The sequence below is a fragment of the Poecile atricapillus genome, chromosome 1 (assembly GCF_030490865.1).
Source record: "Poecile atricapillus isolate bPoeAtr1 chromosome 1, bPoeAtr1.hap1, whole genome shotgun sequence".
NCBI classification, from domain to species: Eukaryota; Metazoa; Chordata; class Aves; order Passeriformes; family Paridae; genus Poecile; species Poecile atricapillus.
Window position 1 is genome coordinate 158503171 of NC_081249.1, and position 23301 is coordinate 158526471.

Here is a 23301-nt window from a genome sequence, read left to right on the forward strand (position 1 = left end):
TCCAGGCACTCCATATCCCATGGAATTATCATTGGCCAAAGGAGAAGAAGATAATAGATTATACAGGGGACACACCAGGTGTTCTGCACCCTATGGTGGACATTTAGATTGCAGCAGGGCAATTCCTCAGAAACTAGTGAGATAGCAGTCATCAATGGATACTCAGCAAACAATGTCCCCAAAGATATGCAAGTAACTTCCAGCTGGCCTTGCAGGCTGAGGGCAGGACTGAGTGAGGAGGGACCTCACCATGTGACACAGATATTCCTCCTCTCATCCAGCCACCTTGTTCCTGTTGTGCTTTCACCTCCAGGAACTCATGGGGAAGATGAACAGGCTTCATTTGTTCTGAGTGGTTTGGGGTTTGGCTTTTTTTTTTGAGCCCAGCATGAGGAACTGCTCCTGTGGCTGCCTCACTCACCTCTTGCCATGCTGCTATATATATATCAGTGATTCCTGTCTCCAGGATCTGTCTGGGGTCTGAGCCAACTCTCCAAAAGGAGACATATTCAGCACTGTCATATGACAGAGGTGGAGGGAGAAGGTGGCAAAGGTCCAGGGGACGCAGCATATAATACCTTCACAAGTGGGCACATTCTCCTCAGGACAGGAAAACAGTTTTAAACCTTTTGTCTTTTGTTGTTGTTTTTCCATAAATAAGGAAAACCACCGAAATTTTCTCAAGGGCTCTTGTTATCTTTAGTGTTTGACGTTATATTAACTTGCTCCCCTTTACAAGTCTTCAACCTGTCAGCTGAATGAGGATGGAGAACATTAGGCCCAGAATTCAGGATGGGACACCAAAGCACCTATACAGACACACAGACATCAGGGAAAGTTGTGCCCAAAGTCACAGAGCAGAGCAATGTCACAGAATAACAGATTACCACATTCCTGGCTCCTCTCCTCTGTTCAGACCAGGCAAAAAATATCAAAGTCAACACATTCAAAAGAGAAGTTAAAACACTTTCATCTGTGTGTGCTTTGGACAATGACACTATTATTTTTACCTAGTAATCAGGAGTTTTGAGCAATTGAGATTTCTCATGTCAGCAGGGAAAATCTCAGACCTAATCTGTGTGTCTATACAGGAGTGTGAATGACTGTTTTCCAGCTTTTTTCTAGGCTTTTCTCCTGGATTTATTTTCCTCTTCTTTTTTCTTTTCTTAAAGGGTCTGAGTCTCCACGCAGTGTTTTCTGAGTCAGCTTTTCACCTCCTTTCAGTACTACACAGCCTATGGCTCTACCACCAAAGTCAGCAGACAAGGGGAGTCGGCCAACTCCGCAGGTCACCTCCCAGGGGACAGCAGCAGCTCTGGGTTCCAACCCACAGAAGCACGTTTGCTAGAAAGCTCTGGCTAGTATTCCTATTCCAGCACTCCTCTGCTCAGAAGTTCGGCCACTGTGAATGCAGAGCCTTGAGAGAAGCCCTGCTCCGCCCACGGTGGTGTCCATGCTGGAAAAGCGAGGGTCAGCGCAGCGCTAAAGCTCAGCTTGCGTGTGAGCGCTCAGCCCGCGTTCCCAAAAGGCAGCGATGAGGCATGGAGCCGTCCCCGTGAGCCTTCGGCAGCCGTGCTCCCCCCTGCCGCCTCCTCTTCCACACATCTATCCCCTGCGGCCACACACCAGCCTTGCTGACAGATCTTACTTGAAAGCTCTGGCAGGCTGTGCCACTAATGGCAGAGCTCTGAGCCGGCTCCCTCCGTCTCCCTGGAGTCCCTGCGCAGACGTAGGTGCACGTCACGGCCTGCTCTAATTTTATCCGTGTTTGATGGAAGAGACGAACTGAGCAGCAGGGAGGCAGCTATTTTGGTTTTCTCTGTGGCGGTGGGTTATATAAAGCATCTTGCCGTGACCCGCGTCGCTTGGGAGCCGCTTTGCTTTCAGCCGCTACAAAGCAGAGGCTCGGACACGGGCGGCAGCCGACACCTCCGTGCGGCTGCGTGGGCCAGGTGTGCCGTGTGTGTGCCGTGTGTGCGTGCGTCCCGAGAGTGTGTCAACCAGATTCAGGGGCGAACATCCATAGCGAGAGACCGGCTCTCCTCCTTGCCGTGCGGTGTGACACACACTCAGGGCTTTCACCCGTTCCAGCGCCAGCAGCTCATACGCGCTCCCCCAGCAGCACAGCGGGCACGGGCACAAGCGGGCAGCTTGGGGTGTGTAAGCTTTGGCCGCCGCAGAGCGCTGCCGCTCTCATCTCACCCGGGCAAGAGGAGCGGCTCCATTAGGTGGCAGCAGCCACAGCAGGAGGAGGCTGCTCTGCCCGTGGGACCTGAGCGGGTGCGCAGGAGGCCCATGCGGACACAGAGGTTTCTGACAGGGCCAGGCAAGCACTGGCACTGGGTGCTGGGAAGCTTGTTGCTATCGGATGCAGGACATGTGGGGGGCTCTTGCCCTAGCTACCTATGGTTCCTGCTGCTCTGGGGTACCTCTGTCTGACGCCGGTCGAGCCGCTGTGACAGCCCAGGGGCCGGTCCCTGGGCTGGCCTCCCGCACGTAAGGCACTCGGTGGCAAGCAGCCGTGGGATCCTGTCCCGTGCTGGCTGAGCGCAGCGCCCAGCGCCCGCACAATGCCCATTTCCCAACTACAGGCAGCGGGGGCATTACGCAGAGTTTCTCGCCCATGTGGGCTGTGGCTCCTTCCACGCCTGGCACTCACGGGTGGTGTATTCGTCAGCGATGCTCCGGTGCTTGTTCCCAAGCTAGCGAGGCAGGTCAGCGAGCTTTGGGCTTGCTGGCTTGGAAATTTTTTGGCAAGAGGCAGCATGACCAGAACTCCTTTCTGTGTCTGACACAGGAAGAGTCTGACAACATCTGGGTAAGGTACTAGAGCCCACAGCCTAGAGGGAGTTTTGGGGAATGCCTCTTGCTTTTGTTTCTTGTACAAGCAAGTAAATTTAATAGCACAAGCTAAGGTAATTAGGACGTGTCACGATGTTGACTGGCACCTCCCTGCTTCTCCAGTCTCTGGGTACTTCTTACCCTGTGCTCAGCTCTCCTGCTGACTCATGTCAAAGCCGCCTTCTCGCTAATGACCAAGGGTCAGGCTAGGACCCAGCCTGCTCCGTGGCTCTCCTCGCTCCCACGCAGTTCCCGCTGGGCCTCCCGCCGTGGCACCGGCAGGACGCACCCACTTCCTAAAGAGTCACCTCCTGGGAACACCGCCGAGCCTCTGCGGTGGCCACGGCATCCGACTCCCGCCCCCTCCGGGCATGTGCCTGCCTGAATGCCCATACCTTCTGTCTGGCTGCTCCGGAGGAGGCACTGCTGGGTGAGGGAAAACCCTCAGGACAAGGGGGCTGTGGTCCATGTGCAACCACCAGCCCACCCACCCAATCTGCAACTGGCTGGGCTGGGAGAACTACATCCTTGGGATGTTCCCAACAGGACCCATATCTGTCTTCCTCATGCATCCCCCACTGGCGCCAGGAACCCCAGCCCCCCTCAGCACACCACCGCATCCCCTTTGCTGGCACGATCCCCGGGGAAAGCGGCGGGCGCAAAAGGCATGCCGGAGGAGGGCCGGGTGTGCGTGCAGGAGCGTGCATATGTGCACGTCAGGCAGAAGGAAGCGGGGTTGTGAGTGCTGGAGGCGTTGTGAGCGCCAGGCACAGGCTGACAGGCAAGGGCTGCCGCTCCCGTAGGAAGATAAACTGTTTCACAACAGTCACGATCGCAGTGAGTAGCTCACTCCAGAGTGCTCCTTCTTGCTAGGGAGGGAGAGAATAATCAGAGCCGAGGAGTGTGGGATACGGGGGAGCATCCCAAAGATTATGGGAGTGTGTGCGGAGGGAGAGTATTTGTGTGGAGGGTGCAGCAGCTCTGTAAGCCCCTACAGATGGAGTGCGGACACAGGAGAGGAGTAATGCTATTGCATAGTAATGCAGTAACTCAGCCCCCTCCAGTACCGATGTGGAATGCTGCCCGGGGGCAGAGGTCACTAAACCTGCCAGAACTGGCACCAGAGCAAACAAGAAATCCACAAAGAAACTGAAATACTTCAGGGAGCAAAAATGTTAGAGACTTGGAATATACTGGAATGGGAGAGCAGCCAACTAGCCACCTCTCAGTTCGGCAGAGAAGTGCAAATATATTCAAATATTGTGTGAAAGGACAAGCCCTCCTGCAGGAGCTCAGCTCCAGCTCTTCTTTATTAGTGCATCAATTCAGTAAAGATTCAGTGCCCCAGGCTTGGACTCGGAGACTCTGCTGATAACTGGAGCCCTGTTAGATTGAAGTCACCTCTGTGGCCATGCTTACCTTTTTTTGGTGCTGAGGCTGTTTGAAGTGGTGTAAGCAACAGTAACTCCACAGAGCTCACTCAGCTCCTCCCTGTTGTGCCAGTGCAAAGCTGCACACAATTGCCTGGCAAACCAGATCCAGGAGCTGTTCTAGCAGAGGAGCCATCATCTTTTGTCTTTTTGGGCTTAGTTGCCTTCCAGCACAGCTCATTGCAAGGCTCCTGAGCAGCACTGTACACCCCGGCTTGGCTCGGAAGGTGCTGGCTGTGCCTCCCAGATTTGAATCAGCTGATATACAGAGAGCTGGATAGCTGCCAGCACCACACCCTGTGTCGTGTCAGCACAGGTGAATGCCCATCCACCCAAATTGCAGCTCTGCAGCAATGCAAGCTGAGCTGCCGTAGGCTGGCTTTTCCCATTCCTCCTGGCATGGGACCTAGCCTTCTCCACTCACTGGCTGACTCCTGACTCTGTTCTCAACCACTTCACCATGATAAAATGGCAGAGGACAGATTGACAAAAGACAGAAAAGGGTTTTCTCTTAGGATAGCACAAGAGGGCAACTCCCCACCCCACAGCTGAGAACTGGACCTGGCAAGCAGTGGGAATGGGGTCCCCCAGTGGGGAGGGTACCCCGGCAGTTCAGCCCATGGCAAGCCTGAGCAGCAAGCTGCCTCAGCTGACCTTCAACCTGCTGAAATAAAGTGTTCTGTTTCCATCCAGGTCAGCTCTCTGAACCGGCTTATCACATGTCTACATGTTCCTATGTCTAGTGCAAATAAATGAAATATGTGACTCGAGCAGGAGGGGACTAGGAGCACCACAGGGCTACCTTGCCACCCCCCTCCCATCTCAGCTGTTCAGCTGCTTGCTCTTGTCCAACAGCATCACTCAGCAGGGCCTGTGTGACACAGGGCAGGACAGATTTGGGATGGAGCAGGAGGAGCAGGGTTGGGCAGATGCACTTCTGGGTGTTGAACTCTGTCCTCTGCTCAGCTGGTCCTTCCCTGTCCTCTGCCCCACTGTTCCCTCCCTTCCTGCAGGTGAGGTCCTGTAGTAGACAGGGTGGCAACTCAGTGGCAGCCCTGGCTGGCAGGATATGGCACTGAAAATATCCAGTTGACTGAGATGAGGCATGAGCAAATGAGGACACTGGGTTAATTGTTCACTGTTGCTCCCTGCAGCTCAGGAGCTGTGAGCCCCTGTGCTAGCAGTACTCTTGCCTGTGCCCTGGGATGGGATGGGGCCAGAGGGCTGACAGCCTGTTTTGGGATGAGGGAAGCAGCAAGAATAATTGGAGTAATTAGTGGCATTTTTCCTTTCATGTAAACATGAAACATGGAGGAGAAGCCCTCATACCATGGGCACCAGCTGCCTGGATGCATCAGGAGCATCCCCCCTGTGTGGGTGTCAGTAGCAGGCACTGCCCGGGGCAAAGGCTGTGGGAGGGTACATGTCCTGGTGGGACATCCCTCCATCCCTGGCAGGTGACTCTGCATTGCAGCCCCAAACCCCAGGCGCGGTTCGTGCCTTTGACCACCTACCCACACTTTCCCACACGGCCAGCGGTCTCCGGGAGCAGGTGACCGGGTACCCGCGGAATGCGGGGAGCTGCCGTGACCGTGCGGAAAGCCTTTTCTCACGCCCGCTGATTACCTTTCCAAACACCGGCACTTCAGGCTTGCCCTTGAGAAGCAAACACTAATTTCAGCCGCACCCTTTCCTGCCCTGGGGCTGCAGGGCGAGGGTATCCTCAGCGTACGCCGTGTTCCCCACCGAGGGGTGTGGGACAGGAACTAGCCCTCGTAAAATCGCCCGGATTGAACCTGCTGCCCTCAGCCTGCCAAACTAAACAGAGCTGATGTAAAGCAAACAGCAATGACAACAGCCTGGCTGCTGGCGAGGGTTGGGCAAGCAGCTGGTTTCCAGTTTGCTGGCCTCAGCAGATGGCGGCGGGAACAGTCGCTGGGAGTTCCCACCCCGCAGGCACCGGGCTCAGCGGCCGAGGCCGGGGCGGCCCCGAGGTTCCCTCCTCTCCCGTCTGCCAGCAGCTCCTGCGCAACCCCCAGTGCAAAGACAGCTTTTGGGATTTCAGGGAGGCACCCAGCCGGCCCTGGCAAGGGGAAACCGGGGATGACGATGGGTGAGTCCCTCTGCCAGCCGTTCTCCTCGTCCGGTGTTTCACCTAGAAGAGCTCTGGCCGCCACACATTGTAAGGGAGGAAACTGATGTCAGAGAGAAAGCCTCCCGAAGGAACACCCAAAGGCCGGCTGCCGGGGAGGAAACTGCACCAGGAGCAGGGCTCTTTGGAGCAACCCCTGCTGCCCCGGAATGCTCCGGGAGGAGCATTTGGTCTGTCTGGCCTCTGCTGGGCACCCCCGCTGCTGGTGACAGGAGCATGGATAGCACTGTGTGGTCTGCTGGACAATTTCAGCAGAGCAGGCTCTTCAGAGGATGATGCTGGGAGATCAGGCCACTCTTCCAAGAGATGGACCAGAAAACACTGCAACATCTGTGTTTCACTTCTTAGTTTCTTTCCACTTGTTTCAAAGCTGGATTTCTCAGGTTTGCTGGACATGCACTTTACATCCACACTCCACTCAGCAACTTGGATGACGGAAACAGCAGACCTGTGGCACATGTGCTGGGCGTGCTCAGCCAGTACCTGCAGCAGGGCAAGAGCCCATGTGCACTTCTCTCAGACTATGTGGCCCGTCCATCCATCCATCCATCCATCCATCCATCCATCCATCCCTCCCTCCCTCCCTCCCTCCCTCCCTCCCTCCCTCCCTCCCTCCCTCCCTCCCGGCTGTTCCTGCAGCTGGACTGTTTACACTGCTGGCCAGGCTCCTCAGTGCAGAGGCCTGCACCACTGATCCCAGTTAAAAATAAACCCTCCTTCTCAGCGGCATTATTTTTAACCCTGAGCCCATCTCCCTGCTCGGGTTACCAGCCCGCGCCCTCCCGGTGCACGGCGGAGGGGCGCCCAGCAGCCACAAGCCGCCCGTGGGGCTGCCGGCTGGAGGGACTCTGCTGACCCACAGCCCCCACACCGCTGTCCTCCTGCCCGCGGGGATCCTGGGCTGAGCGGCTGCCTGGGCCCGGCCAGGCCAAGGTGCCCCGCCGCCAGCCGCGTGGGCAGGACGCCGGCGGGGGGGTCGGGGCCACCGCAGGCCCCGCCCGCCCTCGGCTGCCGCCTCCCAAACAAACAACAGCCGCTCCCGCTGCCGTGGCGACCGCGCCCCGCCCGCCGCCGTGGCGGCAGGGACCCGCCCCTCCCGCGCGGCTGACGCGCGCTCCGGCGGGGGGGTGGGAGGGGGAGGCGATGACGTCGCCATCCCGTTTCCACGGGAACCACGCGCCGACGTCACGGGCCTGTGTGTTGTCAACGTCCCGCCGTCTCCTGGGCAACGTCAGGCGCCCGGCCCGGCCCCGGCAACAGCGCCGCGATTGGCCGGGGGGGCCGCGGGGCGGGGCCCGCGCGTGCTGTGACCGCCCCCTCCGCGGGCCGCGCTCGGTGCGGCGCGCGCGGGGTCCGCGCCTGCGGGCGCGGCTGCGAGGGGCCCGAGGCTGAGGGGCCGGGCGGCCACAAACAAGAATGTCGGGGCTTAGGCCCAGCTGGAAATGAAGCAGCACGCAGCCTCTCGCTCAACCGCCCTCTCCCCCCGCCGCCCCGGTGAAATGGGGAGGAGGTAAAACTCGGGGAGGAGGTGAAACTTGTGTGTTGAGATAAGAACAGTATAATAATTGAAAACAAAGTTAAATTTAATTATAATGGCAAATAATAGTAATAATAATGTCAATAAAAGGGAAAGGAGATAAAACCAAACGATGCACAATACAAATGTTCACCACCCGCTGGCCAATGCCGGACCCCAGCACATCGAAGTGGTTTGTGTCTCTCTGGGGTTGCCGGTTGTCAGCACAGCTTTTTACAATATTCTGCTGTTTTATCTGGATTCTGCGCTGGTCTGGGGGTAAGGTGGAAACATATTGAATGTGTCCACTGCCCTATGTGCTTACTGATACAATCCCACACACGCTACCTGCCACTGCAGGCGGTCAGGGCGGGGAGATCTGGAAGCCTGGCTGGGATGTTGGCATCAGCAAGCACCCCAAAAATCCAGTGTCCAGTCTAAGTGTGCCCGGCGACCTGGAGGGGTCCTGCACAGCTGTGCCACACGGCAGGAGAGGGACAGTGGGCCCTGAGAGGGTGGTGTGTTCTGGGTGGGGCCAAGTGCGTGGTGCCCCATTTCAGTAGCATGAACCCAAACTCACAGCTCCATACTCCAGCTCCTCACCAGCAACAGGCCATTCTTTCCAGGCTGTGTCCAGCACCCTGGGAGATGGTGGGTTTGCCTGGAGAAGGCAGGAGGGACCCCCTGTTTAGAGGAACCGGGGATGGGGACCCCTCTAGGCTACCTTACTGGGGCTGTGTGCTGAAGCACAGGGCACCTTTCTTTCCCAGCTGGTGCCTCCTCACATCCACATTGACACTCGGTGCCCAGAGAGGCCAGCACCATCAAGTGGTGTCTCACATGGGTAGAGGTGCCAGTTTTGCAGCCTCTGAGCTCTATTGCAATCCTAAAGCAAACAGTGACAAAGCAAGTTAACCTGACCCCACTGGCTTGGCAGTTGTGCCCCTAGCAGTCAGACTCCTGGGAGGAAAGTGCAGAAGACACATCCTTCATGCGCAATCACCAAGTCAAACAGTCCCAAACTGGTCTGCTGTACCTCTTGAGTTTTCAGGCCTAGACTCTCTGATGTGTTTATTGTCTACATGTTTAAAATAAGACCTTGACAAGAAAATATGGATGATCTCTTCAGAGGCTGGTATGGGCCTGGATGACGGCAAGAGCTTTTCTCCATTTGGGACGAGCTGTGAGCTGTAGGACTAGCAGTGAGCAAGTGGGACTCTTCTCCAGACCCTGTTCACTTTGCAGAAGTTGAGCAGAGCACTCACATTTACAGATGATCTGTAAATGTCCTATCCTCAGGTCTCTCTGCACAGGCATATGCTTAACTCTGGTTGCACAGATACTTAGGAATGAGTTAACACAAAAGATGTTTCCTCTTCCAGCAGCTACCCCCTGCCAAACCAAATTGCTTGGCAGATCTGGATGCATGGGGAGGATCAAAGCCTTGAGGCTGGGCTGGCAGTACTCCGCACTGTTTACATATTTATGGCATTGTTAACCCCAGACAATTTAATAATATTGAATTTTGTATTTGTTACATTTTTAAAATACCATCTAAGGAACCTCAGCTTCCTGGGGTATTCCCAATGTTTGTTGCTAGGGCAGAGAAGGCAAACTCACCACTTAGCCATGCTTTATTATTTATTCTTGTTCTCTGTTACTGGGGTCTCTATTCCTGCAGTGGCAGCATCTTTGCACTGAGCTGACTGCTCCCTTTGTCTCTGCCTTGAGTGCAGCCTGGCTGTCCAGCCAGGGGCATGGCTCAGTTGGAGATGGGTACAAACACTTTGCTTTCAAGTCTTGCCATTTCCCTTCAGCAGCAGCAGCTGAATGTGACTTGCCCGTGGGCCAGGGCAGGCTGAGTCTCTGTGAGGCCCTGTGACAGCCCCATCACTACAAGAGTCAAGGACTAAAAAAGGGAGACCTCACTTGTGTTCATGACTGTCCTCCAGGGCAGCCAGCCCACCTGGCATGCTGATGTCTGACGCTGAATAGCACAGGAGAAAGGTGACCTGGGGACTATCTCCAGTAAAGCAGGGTTGTTTCTTCAGGCAGTTACAAAGACTGAGAGTGTCCTTTTATCTCCCAAACTATCCTTTTCGATCCTTTGTTTGTCCTGAAACCCCTTAAGCCTTTCTTTCCCCAGAGCACTCCCGAGTCACAACAATTAGGTTTCTTTCTGCCCCATGCTAAACAATCTTCAACATCCTGTCCTTTTACTTCAGCTTTGTTCTCCATCTGTAACAAAATCTCCTTAGCTAAGCACAGTGGCATTTTCCTCCTTCTTCTTAGCACTTCCTCCTTTCCTACCTTTGACCCATTTTACTCAAGAGTCACTGCACCAATAGAAGAGCAGGACACCTTTACCCAGCCCCCAGCACAAGCATCAGTATCACTGCACAGCCACACAGGAAAGAGGCAGCTTGTGCAATGCAACCATCCCGCTCCCACCTCCAAAAAGCTCTTGGACACAACAGGAAGCCTAAGCTTTCTCTTGATTATGTGGCTTTTTATTGCAGGCATCTCGTGGGGCTCCATCAAGGAAATAAACGATAGCTGTGCTCCCCTTGCTTGGATCTTGTCTGATAATCAGAAAAGTTCTGCATCATCCTGCCTATCACTGAGTTTGAACATGCTGCCTTTCACCGAGCACGTTCTCCTCTCCCTCCCTCTCCCTCTCCTCCCTGGGACTACCGCTGTGAGCATGCACAACACCCTGGGATGGGCCTATGGAGCTGGAGCTGACAGGGAGATAAGAGGCCAGCTTGGCCATGGTGTTCCAGCTTTGTCACACTGCCATGGCACACGCAGCACACTGGTGGCAGCAGCAGGAGATTTGGGGTTTTATCTGGAAAACTTTGTGCTTAAATTACTTCAGGTTATGAACCCTGGCTTGTGGGGTGATGGCTGCCAGCCTGGCCTTGGGGCAACAAGGTGTGGAGGAAGTGCTTTGATGGGCAAAGCTCTTTCACACCTGCTGGATGTGAGCAGTGTATGGGTTCCTCAGTGTGTGCAGCAAGGTCCAGCTGTGCCTGGTTGAGACATAAACTTTGAAGAATTCAAGATTTTAGAGAAACTAAGGCCTTAATTAGAAATAAGCTTTGCTGAAGCTAATTAAAATAAATAGATGGGCATTGCTAAAATTAAAGGTAGAGAGGCCTTGCTAAAATTTGAGGCTAATCATTGGCTAATAATTAATTGCCTGTCAATTTTATGCTTGTTCAGCTGGGCTTATAACGAGAAACAAAGAATATGGTAAGGAACTTCAAGAACATAAGACAATTGCAAATCAGAAACCCATTGAAGACATGAAACTAGGAGCCCAGCCAAGGACCCATTTGATCCATTTGAAAGTAGAAAGGTCAGAACAAGGAAGAGCCATATCCCTTCTTCCCTTTTGTCACCTCTACACATAAAAGGACCACCAATCCGTTTCAAGGAACAAACTATGCATGCTTAATTGCTTTTATCCTAATTAGCATAAGAAGTAGAAAGTGGGTGGAAACTGGATTATGAATATGTATTTGTATTCAATATTTCTGTAAATAAAAAGCCTGTGTTCACCTGTATTCAGGGCCATGCGTATTAAGGGGTGACCCAGTGCTGCTAATAAACTTACCATTCTGTAATCCTAAAACAGTTAAAGAGTCTTTCTCCGCCTCAGTTGGATATTGATACTAGATCATATCCATATTTTGGTAAATCATGGTGAGTTAGTATCCAGCATGGTGCAGGCAAAAAGTGGTGAGAATAAGTGGGACGATGCTTGACAGCATCATCCCCAGTAATTGGCGGCCCATGGCACATGATGTGCAACCACAAGATGCCGGGATGTCTCTGCTCGTGGTGTTTATTCTTTAGGATGTCCCTGTCACACACCCAGCTGCTGTGATTATTAATTACTATTTATACATTGCTTCGGGTATGCACTGTACCTTTAAGACCAGCAGTGGTGGGAACCCTGCCCTTCTGGAGGCTCCCAGGCTAGGTGGGATGGTGACAGCTGCAATGTGTCTTGGGGGGAGTTCAGGTCACTGGGATAACATACTATGAGCACTTCCTCCACCCTTTGCTCCCCAGCCATATCAACAGGGGGGGCAGGCTCCCACCACTGTTTTTTCAACCCCCTTTTCTGCTTTTCCATCCTCTTTTCTTCTGAGCCCTGCAGCCTCTGTCTGGCTTTACAAGCCTCTCTGGGACCAAGAGGAGGGACAGGATCACTTGTGCAATGCTGGGAGTGAGTGCAATGGGGGACACCAGGAGCAGTGGGTGTGCAGGTATATGCAGGGAGAATTTCACTAATGCCCCTGGATCCTGCCCATGAAGTCTGTGGTGCTCAGGTTATTGTGCGGATCCTCTGATAGTATGGGCAGGATGCTTGGCCAGGCAATGATGACTTCTCAGTGCAGGGGAGCTATTTCTTTGTGTCCACAGCAGTGCCTCCTGTATGCCAGCTCTGCTGCTGAACTCTGGCTGTTTGGTCTCCTTCCCAATGATCCCAACAGTCCCTGGTTAGCTGGAGGCAGATGTCCATCATGTTGTGTGTCTTGAGAGAGCATGGAACCATGCTACAGTGAGTGCTGCTGACAGAGAGTGGGTCGAGACAGTCATGAGACTACCCAAGGGCCATGTTGCTGGCATGAACTTTCCCCTGGTGCATGGCCAACTTTAGGCACAGTCATCTCTTGCCGCTGAAGTGGGTTTTGGTTGTGCAGTTGCACTGGCCCACATTGCACCCACAGGTGCTTTTCTGCTGTAGTTTTCCAAGGCCAGCCTGAGCTGCAAGCTCAGGTGAAGGAGGGGTGTGAAAGTAGGGCCAGGTTCCAGTGCTGCACTCTGAGGCTTAGGAGCTCACTCTTCTCTTGTAAGCCTCAGAGCTGCAAGCTTTCCCATCTCCCTGCTCCAGAGGAGGAAAAGGGGAGGCCAGGATGGTGGAGGGGTTCTGTTGGTATGCAGGACAAAATTCTCATTGGATGGATGCAGTCCTTCTACCCTGCCAGCACCGTTGTGATGCTCAAGAAGTGCATTGGGAATGGCCTCTTCTGTCTGGCCAGGCATCTGGGAAGAGGCATCTCCCTGCTGGTGAAAGTCAGCAGCCACCCCCTCCTCACCAGCACGGGATCCAGAGGTGCAGTGGGCTTGTCTGAAGCAAGGGAATAGTCCCTAGAGGGGTGTGTCCCTGCAGATGAGGCCCAGCCAAGCACCACCAGAGCCTGGCAAAACCCTGCTGGCCCCAGTTGTACAGGTTTAATAGTGTTGTAGTGTTTGCTGAACTCATGGTCTGCTCCACAGATTGCATTGATTTGTGAGGGTCTAATGCCTCTTCCTGTTCCCAGCTGGCAAGGGAGGTGAGGAACGTCCATCAGCCTGGCATGCTGGTGAGGGCAATCCTCTCACCCAGGCAGGAGGGTTCATGCTCTGACTCTGTTTTGTCCCTGCGGTACTGCCTGCTTCCTTTTTTTGTTCTCACACATACTGTGGTAAAATGTGTGCACCCTGTGTTTGGAGCAAATAACAAGCCCACGTCATGTGTTTTCACTTTCTCTGTTTCATTGCCTCCACGTGTTAGAAATGTGCGGCATCCGTGCACTTTCCGATTGGTACAAACAGATCATGCTTGGTCACCAGTGGCAATGGCAACAGATGGTTTGCATGGGCACCACAAAAATATTGTGGGCTTTGGTGAAGTGGATTCCCCCCTGATTTCCAGACACTTCTTTTGGAGAAGGTAGTTTGGCTAGAAGAACCCTGGGGCAGTTTCTAGACAACAGGGCTAAACAACGTTTTTCTGAAATGTGCCTGGCAAATGTCTGAGACTGGAAGCTGTGTCAGAGGCTGGGCACAGATGTGTCAACCTAGGCCCTGATGGGGATGATGACTGCAGAGGATGGAGGCTGGCAGGGATGGCAGGGTCGTGGCTTTGCTAATTTGCTGGCACATCCCTCCTCTGGGCAGTGCTGAGGGCCTCCTCGCCTGCAGCCTGAGGCTGCCAAAGAGACTGTGCTTGTCCCACTCTTTCAGTAGCTAGCATGAGGGGAATGCTGGCCGGGGCAAAGAACTCCTGGCAGCACAGGAACCTGGGGTGACTGATGCCCGCCCCGAGATGGACTAGCCCACAGGCCAGCACTGAGCTGATGAGAGCAGCACGGGCCCCCACAGGTCCTTTCCCAGGGAGCGGTATGGGCCGTGAGCCGCGGCAGTCCTTGGCTGTCCCCTCTGCTCTGACGGGCAGTTCAGAAATAGCAGCTGGCCCAGTTCTCCCGCCCCCGTGGCCCAGATCTCTAAGAACGGAGGTTGCTCGCGCAGCAACAGCAACAGCAGCAGCATCAAGCGCTGCATTTAGCCATGAGCTCAAACAGAGGGAGAGGCTGCCAGCAGGATCCCAGCCTGGCTGGGTGACGCTCCTGCCTGGAGACTGCGCTGCAGGCTCTGTTTGTTGCTGTAAACACGCTCCCTGCTGCAGCTTCCCTGTTACTATCTATAGCCGCGATCTCTTGGCTCCCGTGCAAGGCGAGTCTGCGGTCTGGCTCCCACCTTAGCCTGACCTGAGCCAGGGCTGCCTGACATCCCCGTCGTGGGTGGGTGTCTCCGGGCTTCGCTGCAACAAGGATCAAAACAAAACCCAAACTGGAGGAAAGGACGAGCCTCGCCCCTCTCTCTCCTCGTCGGTGGTTTCCCGGTGGCCTCCTGCCCATGCTCTTGGCGGCTATCCCAGCCCCCCTCCCCCCGAGCACTGCTCCCAAGCTCTATCAACTTTCCCGGAGGGTTGCGGCCCCTCAGGCTTCCCTGCGGGGCTTCCCACCGCCCTGTGTCTTTACCCTCACTCTCGACAATTACAACATAGATAATAGACAAGTCAGTAGTGACACATGAGTGTAACGCGCCCCTCGCTGCAGGGAGGGGTGTAAGTTGAGCTTTCCGTGCGTGGGGTCCGCCGAGTACCTGTGCCCAGCTACGGGCAGACCCCGCTCAGCGCTGGCGATGGGGCTCGACTTGCAGCGCAAAGCGCAGCCCTGGTCACCCAGACCCCTTCTTCGCCGCCTTCCTTGGAGCACCTAGCTCCGCGGCAAGGCTGTGCAGGGCCCCTCTGAGGGGAGGGGGTCACCTGCGGCGAGACGGCAGCCCCCAAAGGCAGCGCCGGTGCCCCAGAGCCCTCGCAGGGTCTCGCCAGGCGAGGGGGGGAGGGGCCGCCGCGTCCCGTCCCGTCCCGCGCGCCGCCCGCCCGCCGCACTTGGCTGCAGCCTGGAGCGCTTCCCGTCAGTCACGCCCCCTCGCACAGGATGTATCCCATATAAGGATATCTGCGTCAGTGGGTTCCCGAGCCCGGCCGTACCACTCCTTGAGGGGGGGAAGCTCCATGGCCGCTCCCTCCTGCTCTGCCCTGGGGCCCCCTCTGCCCCTGCGGGCGGCCCCCGCCCCATGCCGTAGGTTTGTTCCGGAGGGGGCGGTGGCAGAGAGCGCGCGGGGCGGCTCCGGGGAGGCGCGGGGCGGGCGCGGAGCGCCGGTCCCCCCCCGTGGGCGCGGGTGGCGCGTCCCCGGTGACGTCGGCGGGAGGGTATAAAAGGGAGACACGGCGCGATACTCCAGCAGCTCAGGCAGCCCCGGCGGTGGAGCGGAGAGACGCGCGGCGCGGACCGGGCACAGGGACGCACGCAGCCAGCCCCTCCTCGCTTCATCCCCAAGGACGCTTCGCCGCCGTCGCATCATCCCTCACCTCCGGCTTGCGCGTACCGAGCCGACATGATGTACCAGGGCTTCGCCGGAGAGTACGAGGCACCGTCCTCCCGCTGCAGCAGCGCTTCCCCGGCCGGGGACAGCCTCACCTATTACCCCTCCCCGGCGGACTCATTCTCGAGTATGGGCTCGCCTGTGAACCCGCAGGTGAGTCGCCGAGCGTGCCCACTGCGCTCTTGGCCGGGGCAGGAGCATTCAGGAAGGGACGGGACGGGAGCGGGTGGCGCGGGACTGGCCGTGTCCGCGGAGGAGGTCAGGCCGGGGACTGGCATGGGGAGCGGCCCGTGCCGAGGCAGGGCGGTCGGGGGGTGCCGTAGCCCGGGCCGCGCTCTGCGGCGGGTGTGTAAAGCGGCTTCATTGATAAAACGCGAGTTCATTGAGGAGACTCCGGAGCAGCGTCTGCGTCAGCGCGGACGTCAGAGATATTTATAACAGGCCGCTCTCGTGTGGAGCCGGCGCTGGCAGCGCGGCGCCGCGGCCCCGGGGACGGCGGGGAGCGGCCCGGGCGCTCCGCTGACGGCAGCCCCCCTTCCTCTGACCTACAGGACTTCTGCACCGACCTGGCCGCCTCCAGCGCCAGCTTCGTGCCTACGGTGACGGCCATCTCCACCAGCCCCGACCTGCAGTGGCTGGTGCAGCCCACTCTCATCTCTTCGGTGGCCCCCTCCCAGAGCCGCGGGCACCCCTACGGCGTCTCGGCGCCCGCCCCCACCACCTACTCCCGCCCCGCAGTGCTGAAGGCGCCGGGTGGCCGCGGGCAGAGCATCGGCCGCCGGGGCAAAGTCGAACAGGTGAGTGCGGATTGGAGCTGCTGTGGGGACTGGGGGGACGCGCCGGCGGTGGGCCTGCCCTTGGCTGGAGGGCACCGGGCTGGCAGCGGGACTGAACGGCCTCTCTCTGCCCTCAGCTGTCCCCAGAGGAGGAGGAAAAGAGAAGGATCCGCCGGGAACGGAACAAGATGGCAGCGGCCAAGTGCCGCAACCGACGGCGGGAGCTCACCGACACCCTGCAGGCGGTAAGTCCTGCCCGGGAGGTGGCGGGGGAAGAGGGAGTACCCGGGGCGGGGATGACAGGAGGAAGGGGACTCCAGCTGGGAGTGATGCCGGCCTTGGCTGACAGCCTGCTCTCTCTCTCTGCAGGAGACCGACCAGCTGGAGGAGGAGAAGTCCGCGCTGCAGGCGGAGATTGCTAACCTGCTGAAGGAGAAGGAGAAGCTGGAGTTTATCCTGGCGGCCCACCGGCCCGCCTGCAAGATGCCCGAGGAGTTGTGCTTCTCCGAGGAGCTGGCAGCTGCCAGTGCTGCCTCCGCGCTGGACCTGGGCACCCCCAGCCCCCCCATGACCGAGGAGGCTGCCTTTGCTCTGCCGCTGATGCCTGAAGCGCCGCCGGCCGTGCCGCCCAAGGAGACCAGCAGCGGCGGGCTGGAGCTCAAGGCTGAGCCCTTCGACGAGCTGCTCTTCTCCACGGGGCCGCGGGAGGCCTCCCGCTCTGTGCCCGACATGGACCTGCCTGGGGCCTCCTCCTTCTACCCGTCGGACTGGGAGTCGCTGACTGCCGGGACCAGCGGTGAGCTGGAGCCCCTCTGCACCCCTGTGGTGACCTGCACCCCGTGCCCCAGCACCTACACCTCCACCTTCGTCTTCACCTACCCCGAGGCAGAAGCCTTTCCCAGCTGCGCTGCCGCGCACCGGAAGGGCAGCAGCAGCAATGAGCCCTCGTCTGACTCCCTCAGCTCCCCCACCCTCCTGGCCTTGTGAAGGGCTCCAGCACTGACTGACCTGCTGGGCCCCCTCCCCTGCCCATGCACCCCCACGGACTTGCAGCTGTGCCCCATGGGGCTCCCCAGGCTTGGGGAGGGCCCTGCCACCGCCACCCCCTGTCTGGCCTGGCGCCCCGGGGCCTGGCAGAGCGTCATGCACCGAGGTCTCTTACCTCTTCCAGAGATGTAGCAAATCGCATGGAGTTTGTCTTGTCCCCAGTGGCCCATCCATGAGAGCTGGTAGTCTGTAGCATGTCCCACATGGCTGGGTAGGTGACTCCCTCCCCTCCTTAGTATCACTAGCATTAACTAATTAATCTCTTGGTTTTGAATAATTGGAATTTAACCTGGTGCTGGGTATCTCCAACTCGTATCTAGTGCAGCTGATTAACAATAACTACTGTGTTCCTGGCAATATCGTGTTCTGATGACTTAGCAATGACCCATCTTATGTGGGGGGAAAGAGACTCTATTTTATTTTCTAGTAGGTAGATAAATAGCTATATCCATGTACTGTAGTTCTACATTGATGTTCATTGTAACTTTACTGATCATGCATTGTTGAGGTGGTCTGAATGTTCTGACATAAGTTTTCCATGAAAACGTTTTTATTGTGTTTTTAATTTATTTATTAAGATGGATTCTCAGATATTTATATTTTTATTTTATTTTTTTCTACCTTGAGGTCTTTTTTGACATGTGGAAAGTGAATTTGGATGAAACTTAAGCATTGTTTGCTTATTATTGTTCAGAGACATTGTCAATAAAAGCATTTAAGTTGACTGCTGGAGCTATCCTTGTGGTGCCTTTTGCACTTGTTTCTCTGCGACCTCAAAGGGGTTCCCTAGCCTCTAATTTTGTCTGGGCTTTATAAACTGCAGACAACTGCAATCTGCCTGAGGCTTAGGGTGCATCAGGGTGGGAATATAATTTAGGCCAGCCCTGTCCTTGTCCTGGCGCTAGTCAGGGCTGGCTGTGGTTACACCCATCCTGGTAGGCAGCAGGGTTGCTCCCTATGGCCTTTCCCAGCTGATCTGTCTAGGTCTGGTCCCCTTCTGTCTGTGTGTCACCTGCTGTGGCCTTTCACCAACCAGCTGGAGGTCTTGCTGGGAAGGTGGTGAAAGGGCACCTCTAGGCTGGGGCCCACATGATCATTTCCACGTGCCCAACAGCCCAATTTCCTTCTCTCTGGGCGCCCCTGGATGTGGTCTGGTTCCTCTAGGAACCTCTGGCCTATCCTCTTTGGACATGAGGGGAGGAGAAAGGCTTGTGCACTCTTCAATTTGGGCTGAGTGGTATAAGGCAAACCACTGGCTCTTCAGTTTCTAGTAAAGCCAGCTGTGTCCTTAATGAATGAGTTATAGCAAATGGCACACACATTCTAGGAATGTGCTGCCTCCTTGGGGTCTCTGAAAATGTGGTCTCTCCTGCAGCATTCGTTGAGAGCGGCTGCTACCCTCTGTCACCCCTGCTACTTGTGCACTGAAATGTGCTCTGCTGGGCAGGACAGCAGCTGGGCCAGATTATCCCCGCATGCAGAGTAGTGGTCTGCTCCCTCCCTCATGGCTACACAGGAAGGATTGCCTGAGAGTGGCGAGGTCCCCCTGACAGCCTCCAGCCCTGTCACTCCAATCTGAGACCTCCTTTCTCAAGGTGAAAGTGAAGATGTCACCTGTGCTGGCACATGTGTCCAGCCAAAGGCCATCTTGACACCATGGGCTCAGGGAATCTTTGTAGGCAGGCATTGAGGGTCAGGTTTCTGTAAATCCACATTTCCTGGTCACTGCAGCAGGCTCTACTTTTTTCCACCCCTTCCCTAATCAGAACACACACAGGATGTACCTCACCTCAGCAGTGAGTATGGCAGCTCCATGACTTGCTCAACAAGGCCTGCCCTGTGTAAAAGCAAATATTACAAGTGCAGTTTCCCATCTTTCAACATTAATCTGTAGGCAGAGCTGACAAGTGATGAAGACTAATCCCACTTACTACTGAGAAGCAGCTACTTTCACGTTGCCACTTGAGTTTACACGGGCAACACCCAGGTGCAGCAAATGCACAGTAGCGCTGAACCATGAAGCAGTCATGTAGGTAGGAGGTGATGCTACAAGAGTCAGACTTATGTGACAGGTAACCCTGTGAAGTCACTAAATCTGGAATCACAATGTGCTGTCTTGCTGAAAGACCATTGAGTTCAGAGCTTAACAATTCAGGTCTCTGGGAGCCTATGGTGCTGCTGAAATCACCAGAGATTCAGCAGAGGCAGAAAGGAACCAGGGGTCCACCAAGCCCCAAAATATCACACAGTTCCCTTAGAGTAGGTGGAGTGATCCTGGCCCCATCATCTCTCATGATCACCAAACAGGCTAAAGCAAAATCTACAGCTAAATTCAGAGAGACAGCAGTCCTGCAACCTAACCAAGGCTTCTCTTTTTAACAGAAGTGATAGCAAGTGCTAAGTCTAAGTGTCAGTTTTGCATTTGTTACACAAAGATGTCAGATTCAGGGGTAGCACCACATGAGACACGTCTAATCCCAGGCTCCAGCCTTACTCCTTGCCTTCAGCCACAAACAACCCAGAATTCAGGATGCACTACATAAAATTTATGCTGTGTTATGAACGTGATTTATCTGCTTCCTAGCATTGAGAATTATGTAGTGAAGTCGCACTTAAAAGAGGGGGCATCTTGGCACTATCTTCAGCTGAGGAAAAATGCAGCAATCTCTGCCTGCAATGTGTTATAAGCACGTGCTTCAATTACAAGTTGTATCTGATACATCACATAGATACCAGCGTAAAGCTTTGTGAAACACAACAATGGAACGAGATAAGACAAGTAGGGAGCGCTCGTCTTATTTCTGACGCCTCCTGCGCTCCTGATCCTTCTGAGGGCAGTAGTGTAATTAATTCTTAGAAATGCAACTGCAACACAATGCAAGGCACAGTGGAATTATTGTCAGGAATTACAGAAAGCAGAGCTGTAAAACAACGTGAAGATCCTCAAACGCGTTTACGGTAGATTAAAGGAGGGCTGCCCCGCACAGCAGTACCCGGGTACAGGAGGGTGTTGCGGCTCTCGGCGCTGACAGCAGCCACAGTCCCGACACGCTCCTGTGCACACACACCGCCCGTTCCCCCCGCCTGCGGCGCTCCAGCCCCCGGGCCGCGGCGGGGCGGCCGCTGCCGGTACCTGAGATCAGCGCGAGGTTCCCGAGTCGGGCTGGCCCCGGCGCGGCCCCGCGGGGCCCTCACGGCGGGCAGAGCGCAGCCCGGGCCCCGCCGCGCGCCCCGCCCCGCCGCGCCGCGCCTGCGCGCGCCCGTGTTTACTGTTTGGTTGCCGGGGCGCCGCGCGCGGGCGCGCCAGGGACGTGACGTGACGTCCCGCTCCCCGCGGGGCCGCCGCGAGCCAGCGGCGTGACGCGCGCGCTTCCGGCCGTGCCCATATATGGCAAGGCGGCGGCGCCGCGCTTCCCGTGCGGCGGGAAGGATCCGGAAGGCAGGGCGGGACGGACACCGGGACGGACACCGGGACGGGCACCGGGACGGGCACCGGGACGGGCACCGGGACGGACACCGGGACGGACACCGGCCGCTGGCAGCCTCCCCGCGGCCGGGACACCGCTCCCTGCCTTGCCCCACCTGTCTCCTCGCAGGCAGCCTGGTCTCCATTGCGCCTCCTCTGGCGCTCTGGATGCCTTTGCGGGGTGAGGGGTCGGCAGAAGGAACGGGGATTTCACGCAGCGGGGCGTTGAGTCCCAGGCCAGCCCACACGTAACGGTTTGTAGCTCTCGCTGTCCCTAACTGGGCTTCCGTGGCATCACCCGTCCACCTGGAAATCTCCACAGTCAGCTCTGAGCTGGAAGAACTGATCTGTGATGGTGGCAAAACAAAACAGCCCACCCCCACCATAGCTGCCCTGTGAACGTGGCTGCAGTGTACCGAGTGCCAGGCACCTCCATCCTTGAAGATTTACTGCGCCAGTTCTCGTGCCATGTGTCTTTTTGTTACTTTTGGTTACTATTTTGTTACAAAAATCTGTCTCCTGCTTTCTGTCAGAACAGGAAGGCGGCCAGAAATGTTATCAGAGCCAGTGAAAAGTCAAAAAAAAAGAGAGATTCAGAGGAGAGAAAAATTAAATTAGTGTTTTGCTCTGTGCTCACTGTAGAGGAACTGTACTAATACCTGATTTTGTGAAAGATTTATCAGAAGATATGTTTCAAGCTGAAGGTCTGTAGAAAAAGTAGTGAAACAAATGGCTAAAATAAAAAGCATCGAACAATTGGACTGCATTACATTCATCCAAGAGTTCTAAGAGAAGTCAAGACTTAAATAGCTGAGCTATTTACTAATGGCTTTTGTGTGACATTGCATTTAGAAGGGCTTCGATAACAGAGAACGGGAAGATAGTTAATATGCCAATAAAACAAACAAACCAATCAAAACGAAACAAAAAACCAAACAAAAAAACAGCCTGAAAAGTTCTACAGAGCTGCTGAACAATGAGCCTGTACCAGCCAAGTTAGTGAAAATTTTAAAGAGGTGAACTAGTGGGTGCAGGGGGAAGAAAATGGGGTACCGTGAGAGCTGGCAGAGCCTTTCTAATGAGAACTCCTGGCCTTGCTGGGAGTCCTGTGAGGAGTCAGCAAAGCATGTGGACAAGAGACATTCTGATATTTTCTACTTGGGTTTCTAAAAAGTATTCAACAAAATCTATGAGCAAAATCTTCTGAAGAAACTGTAGAATAAAGAAGTTTTCATGTGGATACATGACCTTGCAGTAAAGACTGTAAGACAGAGGAAAAATATTTCTTAGTAGAATGAGTCAATATGGAAAGTTCCACAAGGATCTGAATTGGAGCCTGCGGACTGAGAGCAAAGGTAGTAAAATGTCACAATACAAAGTGAGTGGGTGGTACAATTTGATACATTTAAAGTGTTTTAAATGGTACATAAACAATCTGTCTCAATCATACAGAAACAGCCTAGAAGCTGATTTATCCCTTGGGAACAAGATCTTGACATAATAGTTCTCTGAAAACCTCAGTTCAAGACTTGGTAAATGAGCAAATCAAGTGTTAGGAGATAAGAGCAAGAGAATAAAAGCAGAGAGTGTCATTATGGCACAGGATTAATCCATGGTGTACCAGTGCTTTGAATGTTTTGTACAGTTCTGATCTTTAGAAGGACATAGAGCACTGTAAGAGGTTCAGACAAGTAGATAAATGTTAGGAAGTATGGGACAGTTTCTAGGTCAGAAGTAGGTAAGTTAACTAGGACTCTTCAGCTTCACAGACACAAATCAGGGGAGGTTTCTTTCAGTGTAAGAATGATGTACAACAAGCAAAACTTGCAGAAATGTGGAATGAATAAAACCAGACTTGACAAGGTGGCTAATTCCATGTTATGGGTACTTGTAGAAAACCTTTTTGCCTGATTTTGGTACTACAAGGATTTTGTTGTTTGGTTTTTTTTTTGACATGAAAAGTCCAGAAAGTGATCATAAATAAAAGCTAGTGAGGACTATTAAATACACAAATATCCCCTTTGGCTGTGCAAATCCTGATTTTGAAATTTCTGGGGCCTTAGGGAATTCTGTGATGAGGCAACACTACACATTGACCACTGACTTTGTCCTTACTACTTTCTTCGGGTGCTTGCTACCAGGCAGTGTCAGAAGACTGTGGCTGATAAGAGAGGGGCAAAAGCTGTGCTTGATTTAATCAAATATGACTACTTCTATGTGGCCTTGTAGGGATTTAGCTGAACTTTCACTCTTTCCTGTGCTTCCATATTGTAATGGTGTTTGAAATTTGTTTAAGTTACCAGAAGATGTGATCTCATATGTCCGTGCACCTTATCTGTTCAGAT

The 23301-nt window shown here is 54.8% G+C and overlaps 2 protein-coding genes across 2 annotated transcripts; one reads left to right on the plus strand and one right to left on the minus strand.

Moving 5' to 3' along the window:
• The first annotated feature begins 15275 nt into the window (after positions 1-15275).
• Positions 15276-21327, plus strand: FOS (Fos proto-oncogene, AP-1 transcription factor subunit). The gene is made up of 4 exons (XM_058835242.1): positions 15276-15820; positions 16219-16464; positions 16581-16688; positions 16813-21327. Exons 1-4 carry the CDS (start codon positions 15680-15682, stop codon positions 17428-17430), a joined length of 1113 nt encoding a protein of 370 aa, XP_058691225.1. The 5' UTR covers positions 15276-15679; the 3' UTR covers positions 17431-21327.
• On the minus strand, positions 17710-21342 carry LOC131577434 (uncharacterized). Its single transcript, XM_058835306.1, has 2 exons — positions 20624-21342; positions 17710-20355 (listed from the first exon to the last, which is right to left on the minus strand). Exons 1-2 carry the CDS (start codon positions 21340-21342, stop codon positions 20337-20339), a joined length of 738 nt encoding a protein of 245 aa, XP_058691289.1. The 3' UTR covers positions 17710-20336.
• Between the last annotated feature and the right edge of the window lie 1959 nt (positions 21343-23301).